A 22,365-nucleotide genomic window follows, 5' to 3' on the forward strand; every position below is an offset into this window, starting at 1 on the left:
AGCAACGTTGAGTTGCCGAAGTGAGATCGAGTGATCTTCTTGCAGTGAGGGGCAGGGATAGTAATCCGGAGGAGAGTTTTCCATATCCAGAGAGTGCAAGGCAGAGAAGGCATAGAGAAGTTCAGAGAGGTAGCGCAGAGCTTCAGAGGGAGTTCGAAATTCAGTTGGGAGAGTCGAGATCTAGTGCCAAAAGCTGGGGTGTGAGACCGGAGGGTCAGAGGGTCGAATTTCCAGACAACAGGAGATCAGAAGAGGAGGTGATGCATAACTGCGTAGGATTGACGCAGAAGCTGCGTAGAGGCAGCGTGGGGCCAGCCAACCTGACCATGATCAGTGTCGGATCTCCCGAATCAGTGTAAGATTTTTCTTACTAAATTTTTGCAAGTTTTTTTCTGTATCGGATAGCCAGTTTGGAAATCTAACAATTTGTACTAAGAAACTACTGCATAATAATAAAACCCTCAGTTGTTGCACCGGTTTTTTTGAGTTGGGTTTTTCCGGCGACATTGTCCAAAAACAACTGTGTAGATGTATGTGTGTTTATTTCTTGCTTGTGCTGTATTTAGTTTCCGTAGTTTTTATTTTGTGTAGGCTGCAGTGTATGTATTTCGATATTTGTTGTAGAAAACTACAAGTAATTTGTTCAAGTTATTAACAAATAGGAGAAATATCATGGCTAGTTGACCCCGGATCTACACCACACACTTGGCAGATGATCTAGGACTTCTATGATGATGTGGCATCTCCTACATTGTCATCCTAGCCCTTGAGGGCAACCTACAGGCATCTTCGACTTGTTTGGAGACCCATGAGGACACTTGTGTGCCCCCACAACCATTTGGAGCACCACAGGTTATTACAAGGGGCCAACCCCTTGTCCACTGCTTTTGAGGGTCCTATTCTTCATTGTGGTACCCATGGACCTCATCAAGCCTCTTAGAGGACCCGACGACATGCATTGTTATTATTTGTCCTCTTGAGAGGCCTATCTTTTCATTTGTGAGCTAGTTCTGTGGCTTGTCACCAAAGTTATGTCATTTGCAGATTATTTTATTTTTAGGGGCTAATGTAGGCTCATTAGCTAAATCAAACTCCTAATTGGTGTATAAATAGGAGTTAGTTGGATTCATTTGTATCATCACTTGACTTGGGATCTCTCTATCTTTAGAGAATTTCACACTTTTTCCTTGGAGGATTATTTTGGATGATGGATGAATTTTGATGTATGGATTTGGGCTATTTCTATCTTGGAGCTTCTTATTTGCAAATGTGATGCTGGTTGGATATACTCTCTAACATTGTAAGTGAAAATTTAATGCTATTTTTCTTGTTGCTTCATACATTTGAATTTCACTATAATTAGGGCTAATTGCTGCATGTACGAAATGTGGAATTATGTGTCTATTTAGCTTATTCTTTGTATGGGCCATTGTTAGATGAATGAAATGTCCTAGAGATCATGTTATCTTGATAAGCTTGCACCATTTGTATGAAGTATAAATGCTTGAAAGTCACTTTTCTTCTCTTTCCTCTAACATTGGATGAAGTTGACTTTTGGAGCCTCCTTGAACAAGAAACTAAATCTTTTTTCATTATTATCCTTGACTCCATATCCCCAAGTGAATTAGGCACTGGTCCCTCAAAAAGGGTGATCATTTTAACCCTCTTTTTCCCCTTTTCCCCTTTTTTTCCTAGGTCTAGCCCCATTAGGTCACCTAGGGCATCAATTTCCTGGAAAATTGGCCACAAGAAAACTTCGATCTCCTAGATACAATTGCGTTGGTGGGTCCCCTTGCTCTCCTCCAAATTTGAAGCAATTCTGACGGTGGAATCTCCGGATACCTCAAGCCCTAGCTCTAGGATCAAGTTTTGCCTAGGTGTTCCCAAGGCTAGAACCTAGTAGGATCAATTTGACATCTTTGGGAGAAAATTCTTGTTTGATCCTTTCCCCTCACCTTGGCCAGGTTAAGAACATCATTGGTTGCCAAAATCCATTCCCTAACCTGGGTTGGGTCCACTTGGCCTCATGTGGTCCCATTCTTCACCAAAGCCTATTTAGCAAGGACTACTCGAGAATCCAAGTTATCAAAAGGATTTTATGGATTGAAAACATCTTTTATAGGTCTTATACTTCTACCTCATCCTTGCAATCCTCATCCCCTTTCCCTAGAATATCAAGTCCCCTGCTTAAAGAGCAAGCAAGCCCTATCCTTCAAACTCTTCTGGAAAGGGAATCATTTGGGTCACTCCGCCCCTTCATTGATCTATACTTTATAAGTGACTTCCCAACTACCGGGTCTCCTCCCATCGGTGAAAGTCCATAAAGTGTAAGGAGTCTTAGCTGTGGTGACAGTCGGCTAAGTCTCCATAATTTCCCTTGACCTAGCAGTTGTCTTCATAGGAACCCCTTTTAGGTCCCCTGCTAGGTTGTGCAGTAACAAGAGGCGCAGTTTACCTTCTTTTATTTGTTTTTTGACCAAGGAAAATTTAAATTTTCCTATAGTCAAAAATTAGATCGATCTCAGCCGTTCAAGGAGATCTAATCTCAGCCATTTGTGGTGGTGGTGGGCGCAAGTCGAATTCTAAAGAGGGAAAAATGGTGCGGAACTTGGTCAATTGTGCAGAAGACGTCTTGTTTTTCAGCTCAGCAAGAGAGAGAAGGGTTCAGCTCAGCGATTTAAAGGAAGAAAGGAGGCAGATTCAGTTCAAATCACATCCAGAAATTTGCAGACTTCCTCAGAGGCTGAAATCAGTGCGCAGAGGAGGCCGAATTTGTGAGAAGGGCGCACACGGCAGACCAATGTGTAGAGAGTTTACAGAGGCAAAGGGAAAATTTTCCATCCTGCTTGTAATCATCTTCTGAAGATTTGCTGAGCTGAATAAAATAAAACAGTAAGATTGCAGGTTTTCCCCAGATTGGGGTTTCCTGGGTAAATTTATTGTGTACTAATTTTATGGCGTGCTTGTCTTTATCTATTCCTTTTTTTCCACTTCATGCAAGTTAGAAAACTCAGCATATTTGTGGGTTAAAACTGAAAAGTTAAAGTTCAGATTTCTGTTCTTTACTTGGTTAAAATTCACAGATTAGTTAGCTGGGTTTTAGAAATCTAACATTATTTCTATTGGTGTGGTATCTTCTTATGTATTATGTTGGGTGATTCATGTATCTTTATGTCTGTCTACATTGCTGTCTTTTATCTATATATCTAACTCTCTCACCAAATATTTTTATTTATTTATTGCTCAATGGATTTTGAACTGAACTGGCCTTTTCCAGTTCAGGGCAACCAGTTGGTCTGGTTTTACCTCCAAACTGGTTAGACTGGCCAGTTCCATGAGTTGCAGTCCGGTTCTGATAAAACTGTTGGCATTTAGAACTTTATATTTAGCTTTACTATTGGGTTTCCTTTGTCACCTTTTAGAGGTAGATATCAAGAATGCTCGGACAACTCTTGGTTTATTATTCTTAATTTATATAAACTTGTTCTGCCATCTATGCTTGTTGTCCTGCACATTATCATGGGTTTTCTTTTTCGTTTGTAATTTTGTAAGATGAAGATATGGTGCAGACATGTTCATAAATTTTTTTCATTGGTGACAGGTTATCACAGGTTCAGAGGATGGGACAGTTCGTATGTGGGGTAAGTTTTTATACTTTCATCTTTTAGTTGGAAAGGAAAAAGGCTAATGATTTTTTTGATATCTCGGGGAATCTACCGCTTTGACTACCCAAAACATAATGTCTTAAAGGCAGAGGCTATTATATGTAAGATAGGTTACAGATTCTGATATTCCAAAATGGATTTCGTTTCTGTTTTCAAAGTGATGAACAGATTATTGTGATGCTAAACCTAAAATTCAGACTGCAGAACTGGATGTTGCATAGCTATTTTGGATCCATTCAGAGCAACTAAACTAACAAAACAGTCAAAGAAGACGTCTCCATGGGTCAGCTGCATGGCACTTGATACAAGCGAGAACTGGCTGGTATAACTTACACAGTATGCTGTGAATATTTAGTTTTGATTCTCTTCTATTGCTTTTTTGCATATGATATATTGGCACTTTGGACTAAGTGTTTTATTCCGATCATGCACAATTGATGCCATTGGCTTTACCCAGAGGACATATTTATAGATGAGGCAAGCAAATAATTCTGCATCGTTGTATTATTTTTAAGACTTTATGCACAGTGCTTTTAACATGCACATATATCCTGGCAGTTGTATAATTATAGGATATAATCATAATATTTCTACGAAGTTTACACCTTGGCTCTTTAACTCTGGAATATGATAATAGTGTAAAGAAAATTGCTTCAGCTTTTGTAATGGCTAATGGGTTAGCTTATATATATATATATATATTGGCTAACACCCGTGGGGGATTTGAACCAGTGACCTATCGCAAGGAGTGACTTAATAGTGCATCCATTCACTGTCAATCCAAACCTCCATGGGCTATTAACTTCTTATATTTTGAAGTAACAAATCCAAATAATTACTTAAAACAATCATTGCCACCTTCACTTTGGTTGATAGAGGTGCTGGCACTTCCTCTAATTTGAATGTTGGCTAGAGCTTCTCCCTTCATCATTCAAGTCACTTATTTTGCTACAATGATGTTTCTCCTTGATGAGTTTCTGTTTTTACTACATTGTATAGGGTTTCCTGTTTGTGTTCGCCCCATATCAGGTTTTTGATTTGGAACTTGCTTTGTTTCTTGTCTTAGGAGATGCCCTAGACAGCCCTTCATTGCTACCATTAGTTGTTGCATCTTCATAGATTTTCTAGCTACTCCTTCATTGCTATTGTTACTGTTTCTGCAAAATCTGGCAAGGCCTAGTGCAAAGCCACACTATGTAGATCCAGACCTCCTCAGGGTGACGAGATTGGTTACCATTGTCACCTTATCAACCTTTCTCTAGCTATTTAGAGGAATGTAAACCACAAGGGAGGCTTTCCTATGAAAATCACCTAAAGCATACTCAATAAGAACGGTTCAAGGTGATAGTTAAGGTCTAATGATTAGGATAGGGAATTGTCAGAAGCTGGAAGGCTAAGATAATCTTTATCAAGTACAAGCACTCTATCCCTAGACCAATTAAGTGAATTAGATGGCTGTTATAAGTTAGGTTTTTACAGATTTGTGATAATAATGCATGTAATGTCATATAACAGCCAGAAGAAATAGTCTCACATTGATAAATCAACAAAGTATCAATACTATCAATTAAATATGCAGAGTTTAGGGTTTGAAATGGAGTTTTTATGGTTGAAACATGCATAAAACAGCAAGAAAATTATGATGTCAGCCCTAAAAATAGGGTTTTAACATGCAATTCCTATGTAGAGAGTGTTGATTTTTTCATAGGGTCTTCTAAACTGATAATTACCTTTAATGATTAAATTCCTTTTACATATTCTTATCCATCATTAAGCAATTACGCAGAAGATATCGACAATATAAAGTATATGACAGTAGGATCATGAAGAGACAGCCAAACCAAGAACAAAAGAATTTACCTTGGGAAAATGTTAGGAAAATAAATTGTATAAAATAAAATAAACATAAATAAATAGAAATAAATGTAAATACTAAATAATCAAGTGATGATTATGTTAAGTAGTCATTAGTCAAGTGAAAAGGCATGTCTAAAAGACATGCCCAGTGACGAAAAGACAGCTGCTTAGGTATGTATGCGGGTCCTCATTGTATTTGTAACATTCTACATCACTTATACTTTTTTATATATAGTAAACTTTATCACAAATACCTCGTGTATTTTAACATTTAAGTCAACAAGCCTACAAGTTTTGTTGCTTTAGTGGTATCAAAGCCATGCCGCGCAATATAATCATGCAAGTCTTTGAACGTTGTTTGCCACACAATATGCCATTACGTTTATGTCCTGAATGCGTTGAGAAGTTTAGTAAAATTCAAGAAGCATTTCAGTGTTTAGAAAAGTCATATGCAGAAGTTAAAGCATGTTGAAGGGAAATCGATAATAAGGAAGATGATAGCGACAGTGAAGAAAAGAAACAAGATCAAGATGAGGATCCAGATGAAGTTGATTTTGATATGGATGAGAATGATGAATATGACAATGATCCAAATGAAGTTGATCTTGATGTGGATGAGAATGATATCAATCAAGATGGTGATAAAGATGAGCCTGCTAGCCCGGAGATTGTTGAAAAAACTGAAAAGAGTATTAAAAGAAATCATGTAATTTCCCCTGAGTCTAATGTGGCAAAAGCCATTGCAAAAGGGGTTAGAGAGTCCCCTGAACCTAAGAAGGAAAAAAACCTTCCAAAACCATCTGTGAAGGAAGTAACAAAGGACAAAGAAATACCTTCTTCAGTGAAGAAGGAAGATAAATTTTATACTTTAGAGCTAAGGAAAATAGCCAGAAGGAAAGAAAAACCAAAGATTTGGATCTTGCTAGGTGTTGAAATTTCGAAGTATTACCCGTTAGAAATTTTATCTATATTCTCTGGTTTATTTTGCCTACTTGTTTAATTACTAGCAAGTTATTTAACCATATAAACGCTGAAATAAACACAATACAGTCTCAACCATCTATAGATCAACAACTGAAAGAAATAGACAAACACACAAGGGACACTGTTATTTTTGGACAATCATCCCCGGAAAAACCTAACATGGGAAAACCTGTGCAACAGTTCTGAGGGTTTTAAGCAGCTTTTCTTGAGTATAGTGGGTGCCTGTTGACGTTTCTAAGTTTACTTAGTTTAGAAATCCTTCATGCACTTTTCCTGATTTATTCCTACCTACTTGTTATTTTTCTTTAACAAGTTATTTACAAAGTAAATACTAAAAATAAACACTAGTGCATGCTCAACATATTACAGATCAGCAACTAAAAGAAACAAGAACAAACACACCACATGACACCATTATTTTTGGACCAATGTCCCCGTAAAAACCCAATGTGGGAAAACCGGTGCAACTATCTGAGGGTTTTCTTATTAAACAATATCAGAGTACAATCTGGGTGCCAAAACTGACCTACCCAACAGAGAATTTCCTTAGTAGCTATACCTCACAGTTTGAGAGAAATCTCCTGGTTGAAACCCCAGAAAACCCTTCCGGCAATTCCCTAGCACAAAACTACTCTGCAACCCCAGCGTTTGCCCAATCTGGACTGTGTCAGCCTCTCCTAGCCCAGCGCTGGCCTTGCGTCAGCCCCAGGAGGCCCTGCGTCAGCTCTGGGAGCCTCTGCGTCAGCCACGCTAGCCCCTCGGTGCTCTATGCAGCGCTTGGCTGCCTCTGCGTGGCCCTGCGTGAGCCCTTGCTGGCTCTGCGTCACCCTCCTTGGTTGCTGCGTTGCTCTCCCGACACAATCTCTGCCTTCTCTGTTCCTCTGTACTCAATGCCCCTTAGCTGCTCTCCCGATTACTGATTCTATCTCTCTTAGCAACCGCGCTCTAGAGAAAAGAATGACTGATCATCTGGTGTAATCTCCAAGTGACCCTCAAGCCTCCTCTTATACTTTTCCTGTTGACATCTCAATGGCCGAGATTAAGTCCCTAATCAACGGCTAAGATTAGATCTGGCTTCATCCATGTCTTTTGGACCTTTTTAACACAGATTCATATTAATACACATTAATATTTTATTTTCCCAAAGTTTAGACTTAGGGACTCCATTAAAAATATTAATTATTTTAATATCTCCTGATCTGTTTAGAATCTGCCCAAACCCTTTCTGGGTATTGGAGATCTCATGTGCCTCAACCTCTCCACCAAATTTCGTGGCTAGAGCACATCCGATGCTACCCCAAATCAACACTCCCTCTTAGCGAGGACTGTGCTCTAGCAATACTCCTCACTGAGCATTACTCTGATCATCCAGCATCGGTACCTATGTTGATGCTAGGCCTTCCTGCGCAACATCCTTTGCACTGCTGCCTCCTGTACTGCTGCCCATGGTTCTGCCACTGCCACTATCACTGCTGCATCTGTACGACAACTCCCTCTGCATCCGTGCTGTCGCTGGTCCTTTCTCCCTGCACTGCATCTACACTACACCTCCTCTCATCATGCTGCATCGTATCGCCCACTGCTGCATTGCAACTTAGTTACTGAGAGGTAAGTAACTGATCTCCCAACTGACCTCCCTGTTGGGCTAGAGACACCCACTGATGCTGAAGCTCCCTTTGTCGCTGACAAGTGCTCCCTCTCTCTGACCTCTATGCTTACTGCAACAACTCCCTGCATCTCGCACCGTTGCACACCTCACTGTGCCTTCCTGCACTAGTGCAACACTCTTGTGCCTCTCGCACTGCTGCAGCCTGCTAGCTCTGCACTGTCTTGGGACTCCTGCACTGTAGCTCTCTCTGCCGCTCCATCTGCATCCGTCTCTACCCACTCAGCCAGTCCTGCTACTCCTCGTCGGGGCTCCCGTAGCAAGGTCTAATCCAAGAGGCTGGGTACCTCAAGGATCCTGCCCCTCATCGCCTGTAGTCTGCCTGACTACAGCTCGATGTCTCCCCACTTCCGCTCAAGTGGTGCATGTGCACTCATGGCACAATCATCGTCTGTCAAAACTTCCTTCTCTGCCCGTGCTGGCGCTGCCTTAGTCTTGGAAGACTCTCCCTTACTCTTCTTCCTTGGGCACTGGGTCACATAATGACCCATCTCCCCATAGTGGAAGCACTTGATCTTGGAGAGATCTTTCTTCTTCCGTTTCTCTTGCTTTCCCTCAGATGCTAGGGCTACATCCTCCTCCTCCTCCTTGACCTTGATCCCTTTGTTGCTGCTACCCGTCTTCAACTGCCGTTTGATCTCTTCCTGGCGAAGAGCTGCCCACATCTCGTCCCAAGGTGGGAGAGTCCCTCTGCCCATGATACTCTGGACAAACACTTCCCAATCTTTTGAGACAGCATTCAGTGCTGTCCTCACCATAAGCTCCTGATTCGGTGTCGCTCCTATAGCAGTCAACTGGTCTCGGATCTCATTTAGTCCTCCGAGGAAGGTGTCAATCAATTGACGCTTCTTCATCTGATACGACCTCATCTAGTTCTTGAGCAACATTCTTCTCTGCACAGAAGTATGGTGGTACAGGTTCTTGAGAGCCTCCCACATCTCAACTGTCGTTTCCTTCTCGGCTATATGTGGTACCACATGATCCTTGACCCCGTCAAGGATAATGCACTTGGCCCTCGCCATCGCCTCGTCGTACCTGTCATTTTCATTGGGGTCGACTAGGACAGCTATTACCTTTAAGGCGAAGTTCTTGACACGATTCTTGTCAAGCACTAATAAGATTCTGGCCTTCCAAACTGCGAAGTTCGATGCTCTGTCCAGTCTATCCTGGTCTCTTACCTCGTGTAGTGCCATGATGCTCTTCTACTTCCCTCCTGGAAGTTATTTGTTCGACTCTTCTGAGTCTCTACTTCCCGTCTGGAAGTTTTCTTTTGGACTCCCTCTGAGTCCTGATTTCCCTCCCGGAAATCCTTCTGCCGCTTGTCGAGATGCCCCCTACACTGATCGTCTTGTGCAACTGCACTGCTGATCTAGGTTTTTCGGCTAGAAACCCTCGGTAACAACTCCTCTGGCCTTGCTCTGTCAGGTACTGTTCTGACTATAGTACCTCACCAGCTCCACTCTGCAATATTCCTGTAGCCTTCTAGACTCCAGCAACTGCCTCTCTGTGAATTGCGTCAGCCTCTCTCTGCCTCACGCTGGCTCTGCGTCACCCCGGATGGGTTTGCTTTAGCCCTGGGATGCCCTGCGTCAGCAACGCTGGCCTCTCTGAGGCTCTGTGCAGCTCCCGGATTCTTCTGCGTGGCTCTGGCTGGCTCTGCGTCACACTTCTTGGCTTCTGTGCTGCTAGAAACAACTTCTGTCACCTCGGGATAGCTGTTTTTTGCTGCTATTGCTCCACTTGGCTAATGTCTTTTAGTCCTCCTGTGATCTGCAATCACGCTCTGATACCATGTTGAAGTTTCTAAGTTTACTTAGTTTAGAAACCCTTCATGCACTTTTCCTGATTTATTCCTACCTACTTGTTATTTTTCTTTAAACAGTTATTTACAAAGTAAATACTGAAAATAAACACCAGTGCATGCTCAACATATTACAGATCAACAACTAAAAGAAACAAGAACAAACACACCACATGACACCATTATTTTTGGACCAATGTCCCCGGAAAAACCCAATGTGGGAAAATCCGTGCAACTATCTGAGGGTTTTCTTATTATGCAATATCAGAGTACAATCTGGGTGTCGACACTGGCCTACCCAACATAGAATTTCTTTAGCAGCTATACCTCACAGTTTGAGAGAAATCTCCTGGTTGAAACCCCAGAAAACCCTTTCGGCAGTTCCCTAGCACAAAACTGCTTTGCAACCCCAGTGTTTTCCCAATCTAGACTGCGTTAGCCTCTCCTAGCTCAGCGCGGGCCCTGCGTCAGCCTTCCTTGGCCTGCATCAACGCCAGGAGGCCCTGCGTCAGCTCTGGGAGCCTCTGCGTCAACCACGCTGGCCCCTCTGGTGCTCTGCGCATCACTTGGCTGCCTCTGCGTGGCCTTGCGTGAGCCCTTGTTGGCTCTGCGTCACCCTCCTTCGCTGCTGCGTTGCTCTCCCGGCACAATCTCTGCCATCTCTGTTCCTCTGTACTCAATGCCCCTCAGCTACTCTCCCGATCACTGATTCTATCTCTCTTAGTAACCCCACTCTAGAGAATAGAATCACTGATCATTTGGTGTAATCTCCAAGTGACCCTCACGCCTCTTATATTCTTCCTGTTGACATCTCAACGGCCGAGATTAAGTCCCTAATCAACGGCTAAGATTAGATCTGGCTTGATCCATGTCTTTTGGACCTTTCTAACACAGATTCATATTAATACACATTAAGATTTTATTTTCCCTAAGTTTAGACTTAGGTACTCCATTAAAAATATTAATTATTTTAATATCTCCTTATCTGTTTAGAATCTGCCCAAACCTTTTTGGGTATTGAGGATCTCATGTGCCCCAACCTCCCCACCAAATTTCGTGGCTAGAGCACATCCAACGCTACCCCAAATCAACAGTGCCAAATTGGCTCACCCGACAGAGAAAATAATCTGGCAGTAATACCTCTCTTCGAAAGCAGATATTCTGAAAGTTTGCTCCACAAAACCCTCTCCAACCCACTTTGAAGCACTGCGTTAGCCCTCCTGGCCTTCGCGTCAGCCTGAAACCCTCTGCGTCAGCCCTCTAAGGCTCTACGCAACCTCTATGGCCCTGCGTCACTTTTGCAGCCTCTGCGTCAGTCACGCAGGCCCTTCTGGCCTATGCGCAGTCACTGCTGGCCTCTGCGTAGCTTCCTCTACCTCTGCGTCTGCCTCTCTGCCTCCGCGCTGGTCTTCCGACACTATCTCTGCCTCTCTGCCTTGCACTCACTGCCCCTCACTGCAACTCTGATCACTGGTTCGATTTCTCTTAGCAAACCCCGCTTTAGAAAATCGAATTGACTGATCACTCTGGTGTATCTCCAAATTGACCCTCAAGCCTGCTCTTATACTTTTTCTGTTGAGTCTTCAACGACCGAGATTACATCTCTAATCAATGGCTAAGATTAAATTTGACTTGATCCATGTCATTTAAAACCTTCTACCCCAGTTTTATATTGATACCCATTAATATTTTTATTTTCCTAAGTTTAGACTTAGGAACCCATTAAAAATATTAATTATTTTAATATCTCCTTCATCGGGTAGAATTTCCCCAAACCATTTTTGGTCTTGGAGATCTCATGTGCTTTAGCCTCTCCACCAATTTTCATGGCTAGAGCACATCCGATGCTACCCCAAATCAACACTAGGAGTAAAACGATCGAAAGTTTTATCTTCTTCTAAGCCATAAGTTATAAAAGGGCCCACCATGCCTCTGTATTTCACTAACAATGATGTCAAAATTTTGGTTAAGGCTGTAATTGAAAGAGCAACAACTATAGCCTTTAAGTGCAACACCCAGGAGCAGAGGTCAAAGTTAGGATGGAAATCAACTTCAAAAACTACCAAGCACATCCCAAACTGTCGATCAATGATTGTCTTAGAGCTAAAACACTCATAAGGTTGCTGAAAAATTATGCTAGAAGTCACGAGCTGAAGACATCCAGTATCGTTGGTGTTGTGGGGCTTCCTAATGTTGGTAAAACAACCTTATAAATAGCATAAAAATATCACATGTTGTCAATGTTGGGGCCACCCTAGGCTTACCAAGAGCGATGCAGGAAATTCACTTAGACAAGCATGTCAAACTATTAGACTGTCCTAGAGTTGTGATAGCTAAACATAGTGACATTAATGCAACAATTGCTCTTTGCAACTGCAAAAGGATTGAAAATTTGGAGGATCCTGTATCTTTTGTTAACGAGATTTTGAAGTTATGTCCATCTGACAAGTTGACGTGGTTATACAAGCTGCCTAGCTCCAGTTCAGTTGATGACTTCTTGCAAAAGATCGCATCAATTCGTGGGAAGCTAAAGAAAGGTGGTGTAGCAGACACCATATCAGCTACCATGATTGTTCTACATGACTGGAATGAAGGAAAGATATTGTATTATACATTGCCACCTACACAAAATGAGGGGGAACGCCTGGAGTCTGCGATTGTGCCATCCTGGGGGAAAGAGTTTGATGTGAATGAGATTTATGGGGAGGATTATGTTATGATAGACAACTTACATTCTATGATTGATACGTCACACTGTGAAATTCCTGCTAATTGTCCTCTTAGTATGGATACCCAACTTGTAGAGTCTGATCAAGATGTTGTGGAAGAAGCTGATGATGCCCCCGATGCAACGAGAATGGATACGGGTGAAATTGTGGCAACTAGATCTCAAAAGGCTCAATCAAAATTATAAGATTTATGATGCAGAAGGTATCTTCAATCCGCATGCAGCGAAGTCAGAGAAAAAGCAGAGGAAAAAAGCTAGGAAAATGCTTCTGAAAGTTTCAAATGAAGCTGGGAACGATGATTATGATTTTGCAGTTGACTATAAAATGCAATTTACTGCTTCACGGATAGAAGCTGAGTCAGATAAAGATGATGGTGATGACAAAGTTCTTGATAATCCTGCTCCTCTCGTGCTCCACGATCCACTCTGGCAACCCGACTTAATGATGCAGCATCAACACCCCATGTTCGAATCCCTGCCACACTCAACCAATGTCCAATTTGAAGGAGGAATGGCTTCAGCGTTGTCAAATTTTGAAGAGCACCAGACCGCTCTGGTCACTCAGATTCTTGGCAGATATTGATTTGGGGTAGCATCGGATATGCTCTAGCCACGAAAGTTGGTGGAGAGGCTAAGGCACATGAGATCTCCAATACCCAGAAAGGGTTTGGGCAGATTCTAAACAGTTTGGGAGATATTAAAATAATTAATATTTTTAATGGAGTCCCTAAGTCTAAACTTAGGGAAATTAAAATATTAATGTGAATTAATATAAAAATGTGTTAGAATGGTTCAAAAAGTCACGGACCAAGCCTGATCTAATCTTAGCCGTCGATTAGGGACTTAATCTCGGTCGTTGATTTGTCAACGAGAAAAGTATCTGAGGAGGCTTGAGGGTCACTTGGAGAACACATTGAGGGAGACCAGTAAGTTCAATTTTTGGAGCGGGGTTAGTTGAGAAATCGAACCATTGATTTGGTGAGCAGTCAAGAGGCAACAAGTACGGAATAGAGAGGCGGGATCAGCGAATAGAGATCAGCGCTGACGCAGGAGAGGTAGACGCAGGGATTTTCAAGCAAACACAGAGGCAGCGAAACACTGCGCAGTCACTAGCTGGGCCTGTGTGGGTGATGCAGAGAGGTCCAGGGCTGACGCAGTCAAGCAGGGGTTGACACAGAGGGTTTGAGATCCACGCAGAGGTCAGCTGGGCTGACGCTGGGATTGGGAGAAGTGCTGGAAAATTACTCCTCTCTGTGGGTAAGCCAGTTTGGCACCCTGTTGTACTGAAGAATTGTTGAATAATAAAATCCTCCCTTGCTGCACCGGTTTTCCTACATTGGGTTTTTCCGGGGACTGCTGTCCAAAATATCTGTGTCAATGTGTTAATGCTTGTGCATTTGTTTGTTTCTGTATTACGGTGTGATATCTGCATCAATATTTATTTTAATGTTTATTGAAGTAATGTCATAAATAACTTATTGCGGAATAAGTAGGAAAAATAAATTAGTTGCTGCAGTGATAGAATTTTCACATGACATCAGAGGAAGTCATTAGAGACAGCAAGGGAAAATCAGTTATGGGTCGAGACCATGATATAGAGGCATCCACGTCAAGGGACTCACACAGATTTTCAGAAGATGGCACAAGAGAAAGAGATTTCGATTTCTCTATGTCAGCTTCGAGGCTGGAAGAAGAAGTGGCGTGTATGACTAGTGCTGCATCATCAAAAGTATGGTATATAGACAGTGGAGCTTCGTGGCATACGACGGGAATCAGGGAGTGTTTCTCAGAATATCGAGAAGAGAAGATGAACTTTCAGATCACCATGGGGAACAAAGCAAAGTGTACTCCAGTAGGGAAGGGTACCATAGTTTTTCAAACAAAATCGGGAGAACGGTTCTGTGTTACAAATGTGCTACATGTACCAGGTGTTAGTGTCAGTCTTTCCAGCCTTCCTCCAGTGATCAAATATGCTCTTACAAAGTGGTCTCAGAGTGTCAAGGTCAAATTTTGTCATTTCAAAGAGTTTTCAAGCAAAATTTGGTCACTAGGCATTAGGTCTAGGGTTTGCCCAAATGTCAGTCCATGTCACCATTCAGCTGAGTTTATCATCATTCATAGGGTTGTCATTATCATGTCAGTGTCTAATGAGTCATTTTACACCTTGTTCATGCTTCAGTTGCACCTAGGCAAGGTCATTTCCCTCTCCTAGGGTTTTGAAGGCAATTTCTCTTAGATGGTCAAATCACCGGCAAAATTTGTTTCCTGATGTTCATACACCTTTCCCTATCCTTAAAGTACCCTATCAAACACTTCCCATCCCTTAGATCCGCCAAATTCCTCATTTTTGCACAAACCCTAGTTTCTAGCTACAACTTGGCAATTTTCTAGGCTTGGCCTGTGTTTTGCCCTTTTGGACCCCTTCCCCTCACTCAATCTCTGAGATTCCACTTTCCCCTACTTCCTAACATCCCTCCCCACTCCCAAAAATTTCCCCAAGAATTTAGAAGCCCCCTATCCCCTTCATTTCGCTTCATTTCGGCAAAATCCCTTGTTCCACACATCGGGACAAGTTTCACTCAAAAGATGTTTCAGATCAATCAAAGATGAATTTTGGGAAACTGAGAGAGGTTTTTGTCCACAACATGCCAAGGAAGAAAAACCTCCTTCACTTTTTGCACAGGTGTCATGGTTTGAGAGAAATGTCAAGAATACCGTTGCCTCAGGAGAATCAAAGACACCTCTGAAGTGACCTTGGGAAAATCAAGTTTTCTCCTAGCTTGGTTGGCCAAATGATTTTCTTGATGGGTAAAATGATAACTAGACACAAAGAGCTTTCCAATGAGCTATCATGGGCTCAATTTGGGGTTGAGGAAGGCATTCAAAAGTTGACTGCAACAACACTCTTCCTTGAGGCAGCCTCATTTGGCACTTTTTGACCAGTCTTGGGAGATTTGATTTTTGACAGGTCAAATCAACTCCAAATTGAAAAATTCCAATTGGGTTGGAAAGTAGACTCAAAGACCTTTCCAACGAGCTATTGTGCGCCCAATTCCGACACCGGGAAGGCCTCCAAAAGCCTCCTGCAAAAGCGCGACCCGTTGGGTGGTGCGCGACCCGTTGAGAGCTCTTCTGCAGTTCAAAAAATCAACGTGCGCGACCCGTTGGGAGGGGCGCGACCCGTTGGGGATTTCTCCACAGAAATTTGCCAGTAAGCTGCCAAATGACCCCAAATCTCTTCAAGGTTGCAGGTAGGCCTCTGATCATCAAAGTATTTTGCTTGATAGAGAAAAATGAGCATGGGAAATGTGTTTTAATGCCATCAAGTTGAAATGAGAAGTTCATGTATATTTGCTTTAAAAATGTCAAAATGCAAGTAGAGATAGGGTTTTGTTTTGCTGCTCTCAAGGTTATCCCTTTCACCCCCTGAGGTTGTTCATGAGGAGGGAAGGCCATCACAGTAGCATGATATTCTTGAGACCAGACATGTCAGCTCTCCTCCATTGGTCACTTATCAGAGAGGCCCAAGGGCCTTATTTGCAGCAGCTAGGCGAGTATTATCTCCACAGCAGGTGGAAGGGGTCTCGCCTTCATCACCAGCTCAGCGAGTGTTATCTCCACATCAGGTGGAAGGGGCCTCGCTTTCTTCACCAGCACAGGTACTACAGAGGGGCAAAGAGCCCATGATTCATGAGGGTCCGGTGATTGATCTTGAGGCCAGTTCTCCTAGCCGAGAGGCAAAGGAGATCATTCAACATCTCAGGGCTGAAAATGATGTTTTACAGAGGAGACTTGAGGGTGCCCAATGGACTATCACTTACCTGGAGCAGCGGAACAAACAGCTAGAGGAGGAGAAAGTTCTTGATGAGCTATGGAGGATTCGTAGTGACCGAGTCCTAAACCGAAGGAGGCCCGGTGATCCTTTGCCTGCTGACCGTGAGTCTATGCTTATCCAGGTCAATGCACATTTAGAGAGGCTGTTGGCTAAGGCCAACCAAGAGAAGAAGCTGCTGAGAAACATGAAAAATCACTATTGGGCAAGGATGCATGTCTGCAAGGCTAAAATGAAAGTTTTTCAAAGGAGGTTGACCGAGGCACTAAAACGGAGAAAAAGGCCAAATCCACTCCGTATCTTGGCTGAGGCATCCCTCAAGGATCATGGCACTCACTAGCATCATCTACAGCACAAATCCCAAAAATTTTGGAGAATTTTGGGTAATTTTGGTAATTTTGGGAAATTTACAGGTTTTGGCTTCTCAACGGGTCTCACCCCCGGTGAGACCCTTTGTCATCGTAGCTCTATTTTGCAAAAACTCAACATTTTTAGATTTGTCATGCAAAGTTACACATGCCTATGGATGGACTTGAGTTTTTATGGGGATTTGGGCCTTCAGAAGGTCAAAATACATGCAAAATTTGACTTTCTGCCCCTTTTTTGAGTTGCAGAAGCAGTCTTGGGATAATTGACTTTTGACTGAGCAAATGACCTCCAAATCCAAAAATTCCAGTTGGGTTGGAAAGTAGACTCAGAGACCTTTCCAACGAGCTATCCTGCACCTAATTCTGACACCGGGAAGGCCTCCAAACAGAGCTCCAAAGTGCGCGACCCGTTGAGGAAATGTGCGTGACCTGTTGAGGAAACTTTGCCAGATTTGACCAGTTCAGCCCAGAAAACGCAGTTTGGCTCTAGTTTGACTTTTTGAGGTGGATGGTGGTCCTCTTGGATGTAATTGTGACACTTTTTGGATATTTTTACTCTTGTTTAACTCTTCTAGAAGATTCTTGCATGTAAAGGGTAAAAATTGAATGTATGAACTGGTTTCCAAGTTTATAGAGGCAAGTTGTTTTGACTGCCTATTTTCTAGTGCTTAGTTTAGAAGTGGTTCAAACAGCTCCTAGGATAGTGAGCTCGACCCATGGAGGCAGGGAAAGAGGTTAGATCATCTATATTATGTACTTTCTTGCTCATTTTCATGGTTGGACTCTTGAGGGAGAAGCTATCATTGTATTATCACTTGTATCTCTGCGATTTTTGGCTAAGGAAGACCAGGGTTTTGCAGTCATCTTTGGAATTCTTGTGGACTCATGTGTTGATGGTGTGTTTCTTCATGTTCTTCTAAGCTTTGTTATGTGATTCATTTCCTTTCTTTATTGCTGTACATTAAACAAATGAAGTGTTAAAGTATGAATTCATGCTAGCCATGCTCTGCTTTTAAATTTGTTTAATTTCAATGTTTTCTTCTGTCTAAAGAGAATTCAAAGTGATTGTTTGCTCTCTTTAGCTCCTCATCTTTCATTCCTCACCATTCATTTCAGTTAAAGGCATCAATACAGGCTCCTACCTCGCCCCAAAGACCCCCCTGCAGAAACTGTGTCAAATCCCCGCACCCTAATTGCAGCTCCTCAATTTGCTACCAAAAACCCCAAAAACCCCCAAATCAACCTTCAAATCAGTTTACTAGCCTAATATCAGTGTTACTGTGTTGGTCATCTCATCCCATTGAAGATCTACCGAGATTGACCGGAGAGAGCCTTTTCCTGCCCCGTAGGGCTAGCTACGAGGCTGAATGGTTTGATGTAGCTTTGAGGTTTGCCTTTCTCAGCCTGAGGTGAAATTTCAAGTGCTAACACCAGGATTGGGGATGAACTTACTTTCCGTGTCGCAACTACAAGGCAAGGGCTATGACGTCTACTTCATCAAGGAGAAGGTATACGTCAAACACCCGAGCTGGAAAAAGAAAGTGCAGATCGGGATCAAAAGTAATCGGTTGTATAGATTGCAACTAGAATCACCAATGGCACTAATAGGCAGTCATGGAGACAAGGACTTGAACGAACTATGGCACAGAAGAATGGGTCACTTGCACCATGGAGCTCTGAGAATTCTCAGGAGCACTGTAACAGGAGTTTCGGATCTGAGTACAGAATGAGATGATGTATGTAGGGGATGTGCTCTAGGAAAGTATGCCAAGGCAACATTTCCTAGGAGCAAACATAGGGCCAAGAGTGTACTAGGATTGATACACTCTGATATCTGCGGACCTATGTCCGTCAAAGCTCTCAGTGGTGCCGAGTATTTCCTTACCTTCATTGATGACCACTCAAGGAAAACTTGGATTTATTTTCTGAAAACCAAGGATGAGGTTTTTTGTTGATTCAAGGAGTTTAAGGTTCTGGTGGAGAATCTGACTGGGAAGAAAATAAAAGTTTTGCGCTCAGATAATGGTGGAGAACAGTGATGCGGGGGAGCGGCCCCCCCCCCTTCGAACCCGCTCCCGAAGCGCGCTCCGGGCGGGAGCGGCTCGGGAGCGGGTCGGGAGCGCGCTCCCCAAATCGCTCCCGTAAAAAAATTTGCGCTCCCTGGTCTGTGAGGGAGCGCTTCAGGGAGCGATCGCTCCCGCGCTCCCGGAGCGCTTTTTAATGCCCGGGAGCGATCGGGGAGCGATCGCTCCCTGATCGCTCCCGGGCATTAAAAAACGCTCCGGGAGCGAATTTTAAAATTCCGGGAGCGATTCGGGCGGAAAAAAATTCCGCGGACCCGAAAAAAACAAAAAATTAAACTAATTTTTTTGGATTTATAAGCCTAATGGGCCAAAACAAAATCATTTCAATGAGATTGAGCTTGAGTTTGAGAGCAAAGGAGCAAGGAGCAAGAGCTGAGGAGCAAGGAGCCAGAGCTGAGGAGCGAGGAGCAAGTGCCAAGGAGCGAGGAGCAAGCTTGCAGAGGTAAGTAACTTAATCATTTAGTTAGTTTAGCTGGTTAGGTAGTTAATTTGGTTAGTTTCATTTACCTGTTTGAGTTTAAAGATCATTAATTTAAATTAAATTAATAAATTAAATGAATTAATCCCAATAAACTAAATTAATTTGCAGATTCAAGACTCAAACCCTACCAACATCAAACACGATGGACCTGAGCATTTTTATTGGCATTTTCCTCTTCCTGGTCCCCTTTCTGGTTATTATGGTGGTGGAGAGTAGGAAACGGAGGGGGCCTGAAACTGAAGAGGTGGATGAAGAAGCCGGAGGAAGTCAAATAGGTGAAAACCCCAGTGAGGAGGATGTGGAGGGTGAACATGAGGGTCAAAAAACTAAACAAGACCAAACTCCATTGTGGAAATATGTTGAGAGGCCTGAAACAGGGAGAGGGGGTGGAACCACTAAATTTCATTGCCCCCATTGCAACACTGATTTCACAGGCTCATACACCCGTTTGAGAAGACACCTTTGCGGGAAAAGGGCATGGGATGGAGAGAAACAAATAGGAATCAGAACTTGCGACGCGGTGTCAACAGTTGATAGAGCCAAATACATAAAGGAAGAGGAGGACGCCCAATACAAAGCAAAAAGATCAAGGGGTTTCTTTGAACCAAGCTCACAAAGAACTCCTTCAGCATCCTCCCAAGGCAGTGGATATGGACATGGAGGCTCAGGGTCATCATCTTTACGCCGTAGAACCATATCAGATTTCCTTGATGAGGGGTGTAGGAATGATGTGGATTCAAAAATTTACAGGTTCCTCTATGCAAATGGGATACCATTCAATGTTCTACGCTCACCTTATTGGCACGAAATGGTTTCTGCCATAAATGATGCCCCTAAAGGATACAAGAGCCCTGGGTATGACAAGGCAAGAACAGTTGGCCTTGATCATGAAAAAGCAAAAATATCACATTCTTTGAATAAAATGACAAGTTCTTGGACTGACAATGGGGTGTCCATTGTATCTGATGGATGGACAAATGTAAAAGGCAAGCCATTGATAAGTGTTCTTGCTGTGTCCCGAAGTGGTCCCATTTTTCTAGCTGCACATGATTACTCAGACAAGTTCAAGACCGCTATCAACATTGCAGAAGCATTGCTTGAAACAATTGAGCGTATTGGCCCATACAATGTCATCCAAGTCATCACTGATAATGCTTCTAATTGTAAGGCAGCGGGAGCAATTATTGAGGATAGATACCCGAACATATTTTGGTCTGGATGTTTGGTTCACACATTGAACCTTCTGTTGCATGATATTGTCAAAAACAAAAATGAACAATACCAATGGATTGGGGATTTGTACAAGAGAGGAAAAAAAATGATAAAATTTATTACAAATCATAGCAATACCCATGGCCTTTTCCGCAGTCACTCGAGATTGGAGTTGCTGAAGATTGCGAGGACTAGATTTGGTAGCTATTACCTCACCTTCAGGCGCCTTTTGAAGGTAAGAGAGGGTTTAGCTAGCATGGTATCAAGTCCAAATTGGCAGGTGTTAAAGGAAAGGGCTACAAATGTAGCTGACATTGCAGGTTTTGAAACGGTGGAGGAGGCCGCTCTTGATGGGCAGTTTTGGAGAGCTGTGAGACAGGTATTGGATTTCACCAAGCCAATTTATAACATGATTCGGTTTGCAGATACAGACAAACCAGTGATTGGCGAGGTGTATGAGCAAATGGATACCATGTTGGGGGAAATAAAAGACATTGTTAATAACAGAGATCCCGACTTGTACAATCTGATTCACGATTGTGTGTGTGAACGGTGGAAAAGGCTTAACCTTCCACTACATTGCTTGGCGTATATCCTTACGCCAAAATACTACTCTACATTTTGGTTGGGCCAACCTGCAGCAGGGGGTGGTGTTAGGACCAAACCCCATTTAGATCGAGAGGTAACTAAAGGATATCTGGATGCATTAGAAAAGTTGGTGCCTGACAGGGAGGAATGTGCAGCTGTGCGCCTTGAAATAGGCAGATACTTCACTGGCAGTGGTTTGTATGGTAACTTCCATGCAATGGACGACAAAGATAAATTTGATTCTCTCACATGGTGGGAAACATATGGCGGCGACGGACTTTTGCGAAAATTGGCATTGAAAGTTCTTGCACAGGTTGTAAATTCTTCTTCTGCAGAGAGGTGTTGGAGCACCTACAGTTATATACATAATGTGAAAAGAAACAGGCTCAACGAAAACCGAGCAGAAAGCTTGGTTTATGTGCACTACAATTTGAGGTTGTTGAGCCATTACTGTGATCGGGCTAATGAAGATCCCACATATAAAATTTGGGACAATCACCCTGAGGACGACAATTTAGAGGATGGCATTGTACATATGGAAGAACTAGAAGATGAGCTTGTACGGGATGAAGCTGAAGCAGCTGCAGCAACCATGCCACCTCCACCTCCACCATCCAGTAGCAGTTCTCGGGGCCCGAGTCTTGTTCCATTGCTGTCACCACCTCCATCGACACCCTCGCGTGGAGGCTCTAGTTCTGGTCGTCGGTCTGGGTGGGAGACTCCTAGAAGACCGCCAAGACCTACTTATACTCCTGGAGACTCTCGTGGCAAGGGCCACTTGTAGATTTACAGTTTACTTGTCTTTTTTAGTTTCTATTAGACTTGTCACTTTAGTTTTCATAACTGTTCAGTGTTGAGTTTTGAGTCCTTGACTCTTGACTCTTTCATATCATTATGACATTATGATATTTTTTGTAAACATTATATCACTGTGACAATGAAAATTTGAAGTTTGAAGTTGGGCCTTGGCAATTATAACTCATTGGTAATGATTGTGAATTATGAATATGATGCTTTGTGAAAGACTAAAGTTGTTTCATTTCATCTCATTATTCATGTTTCATTTTATAAATTTTTAACATTTCATATCATGTTAACA

At 42.7% G+C, this 22,365-nt stretch overlaps 1 protein-coding gene and 1 pseudogene across 3 annotated transcripts in view; both read left to right on the forward strand.

Moving 5' to 3' along the window:
- The window catches only part of DWA1 (DWD (DDB1-binding WD40 protein) hypersensitive to ABA 1), a 320,516-nt gene that overhangs the window by 189,667 nt on the left and 108,484 nt on the right, over positions 1-22,365 (forward strand). For all 3 annotated transcript variants that reach the window (XM_089410719.1, XM_089410721.1, XM_089410720.1), the window contains exons 9-10: positions 3,602-3,641; positions 3,863-3,987. In XM_089410719.1, coding sequence (XP_089266845.1) covers positions 3,602-3,641; positions 3,863-3,987 — 165 coding nt within the window. The remainder of the gene's footprint in view (positions 1-3,601; positions 3,642-3,862; positions 3,988-22,365) is intronic.
- LOC149185541 (guanine nucleotide-binding protein-like NSN1 pseudogene) lies at positions 6,082-13,284 on the forward strand (annotated as a pseudogene).

Source organism: Pinus tabuliformis, chromosome 3_1 (assembly GCF_031772625.1).
Source record: "Pinus tabuliformis cultivar Carrire ecotype Pingquan chromosome 3_1, CPIR1, whole genome shotgun sequence".
NCBI classification, from domain to species: Eukaryota; Viridiplantae; Streptophyta; class Pinopsida; order Pinales; family Pinaceae; genus Pinus; species Pinus tabuliformis.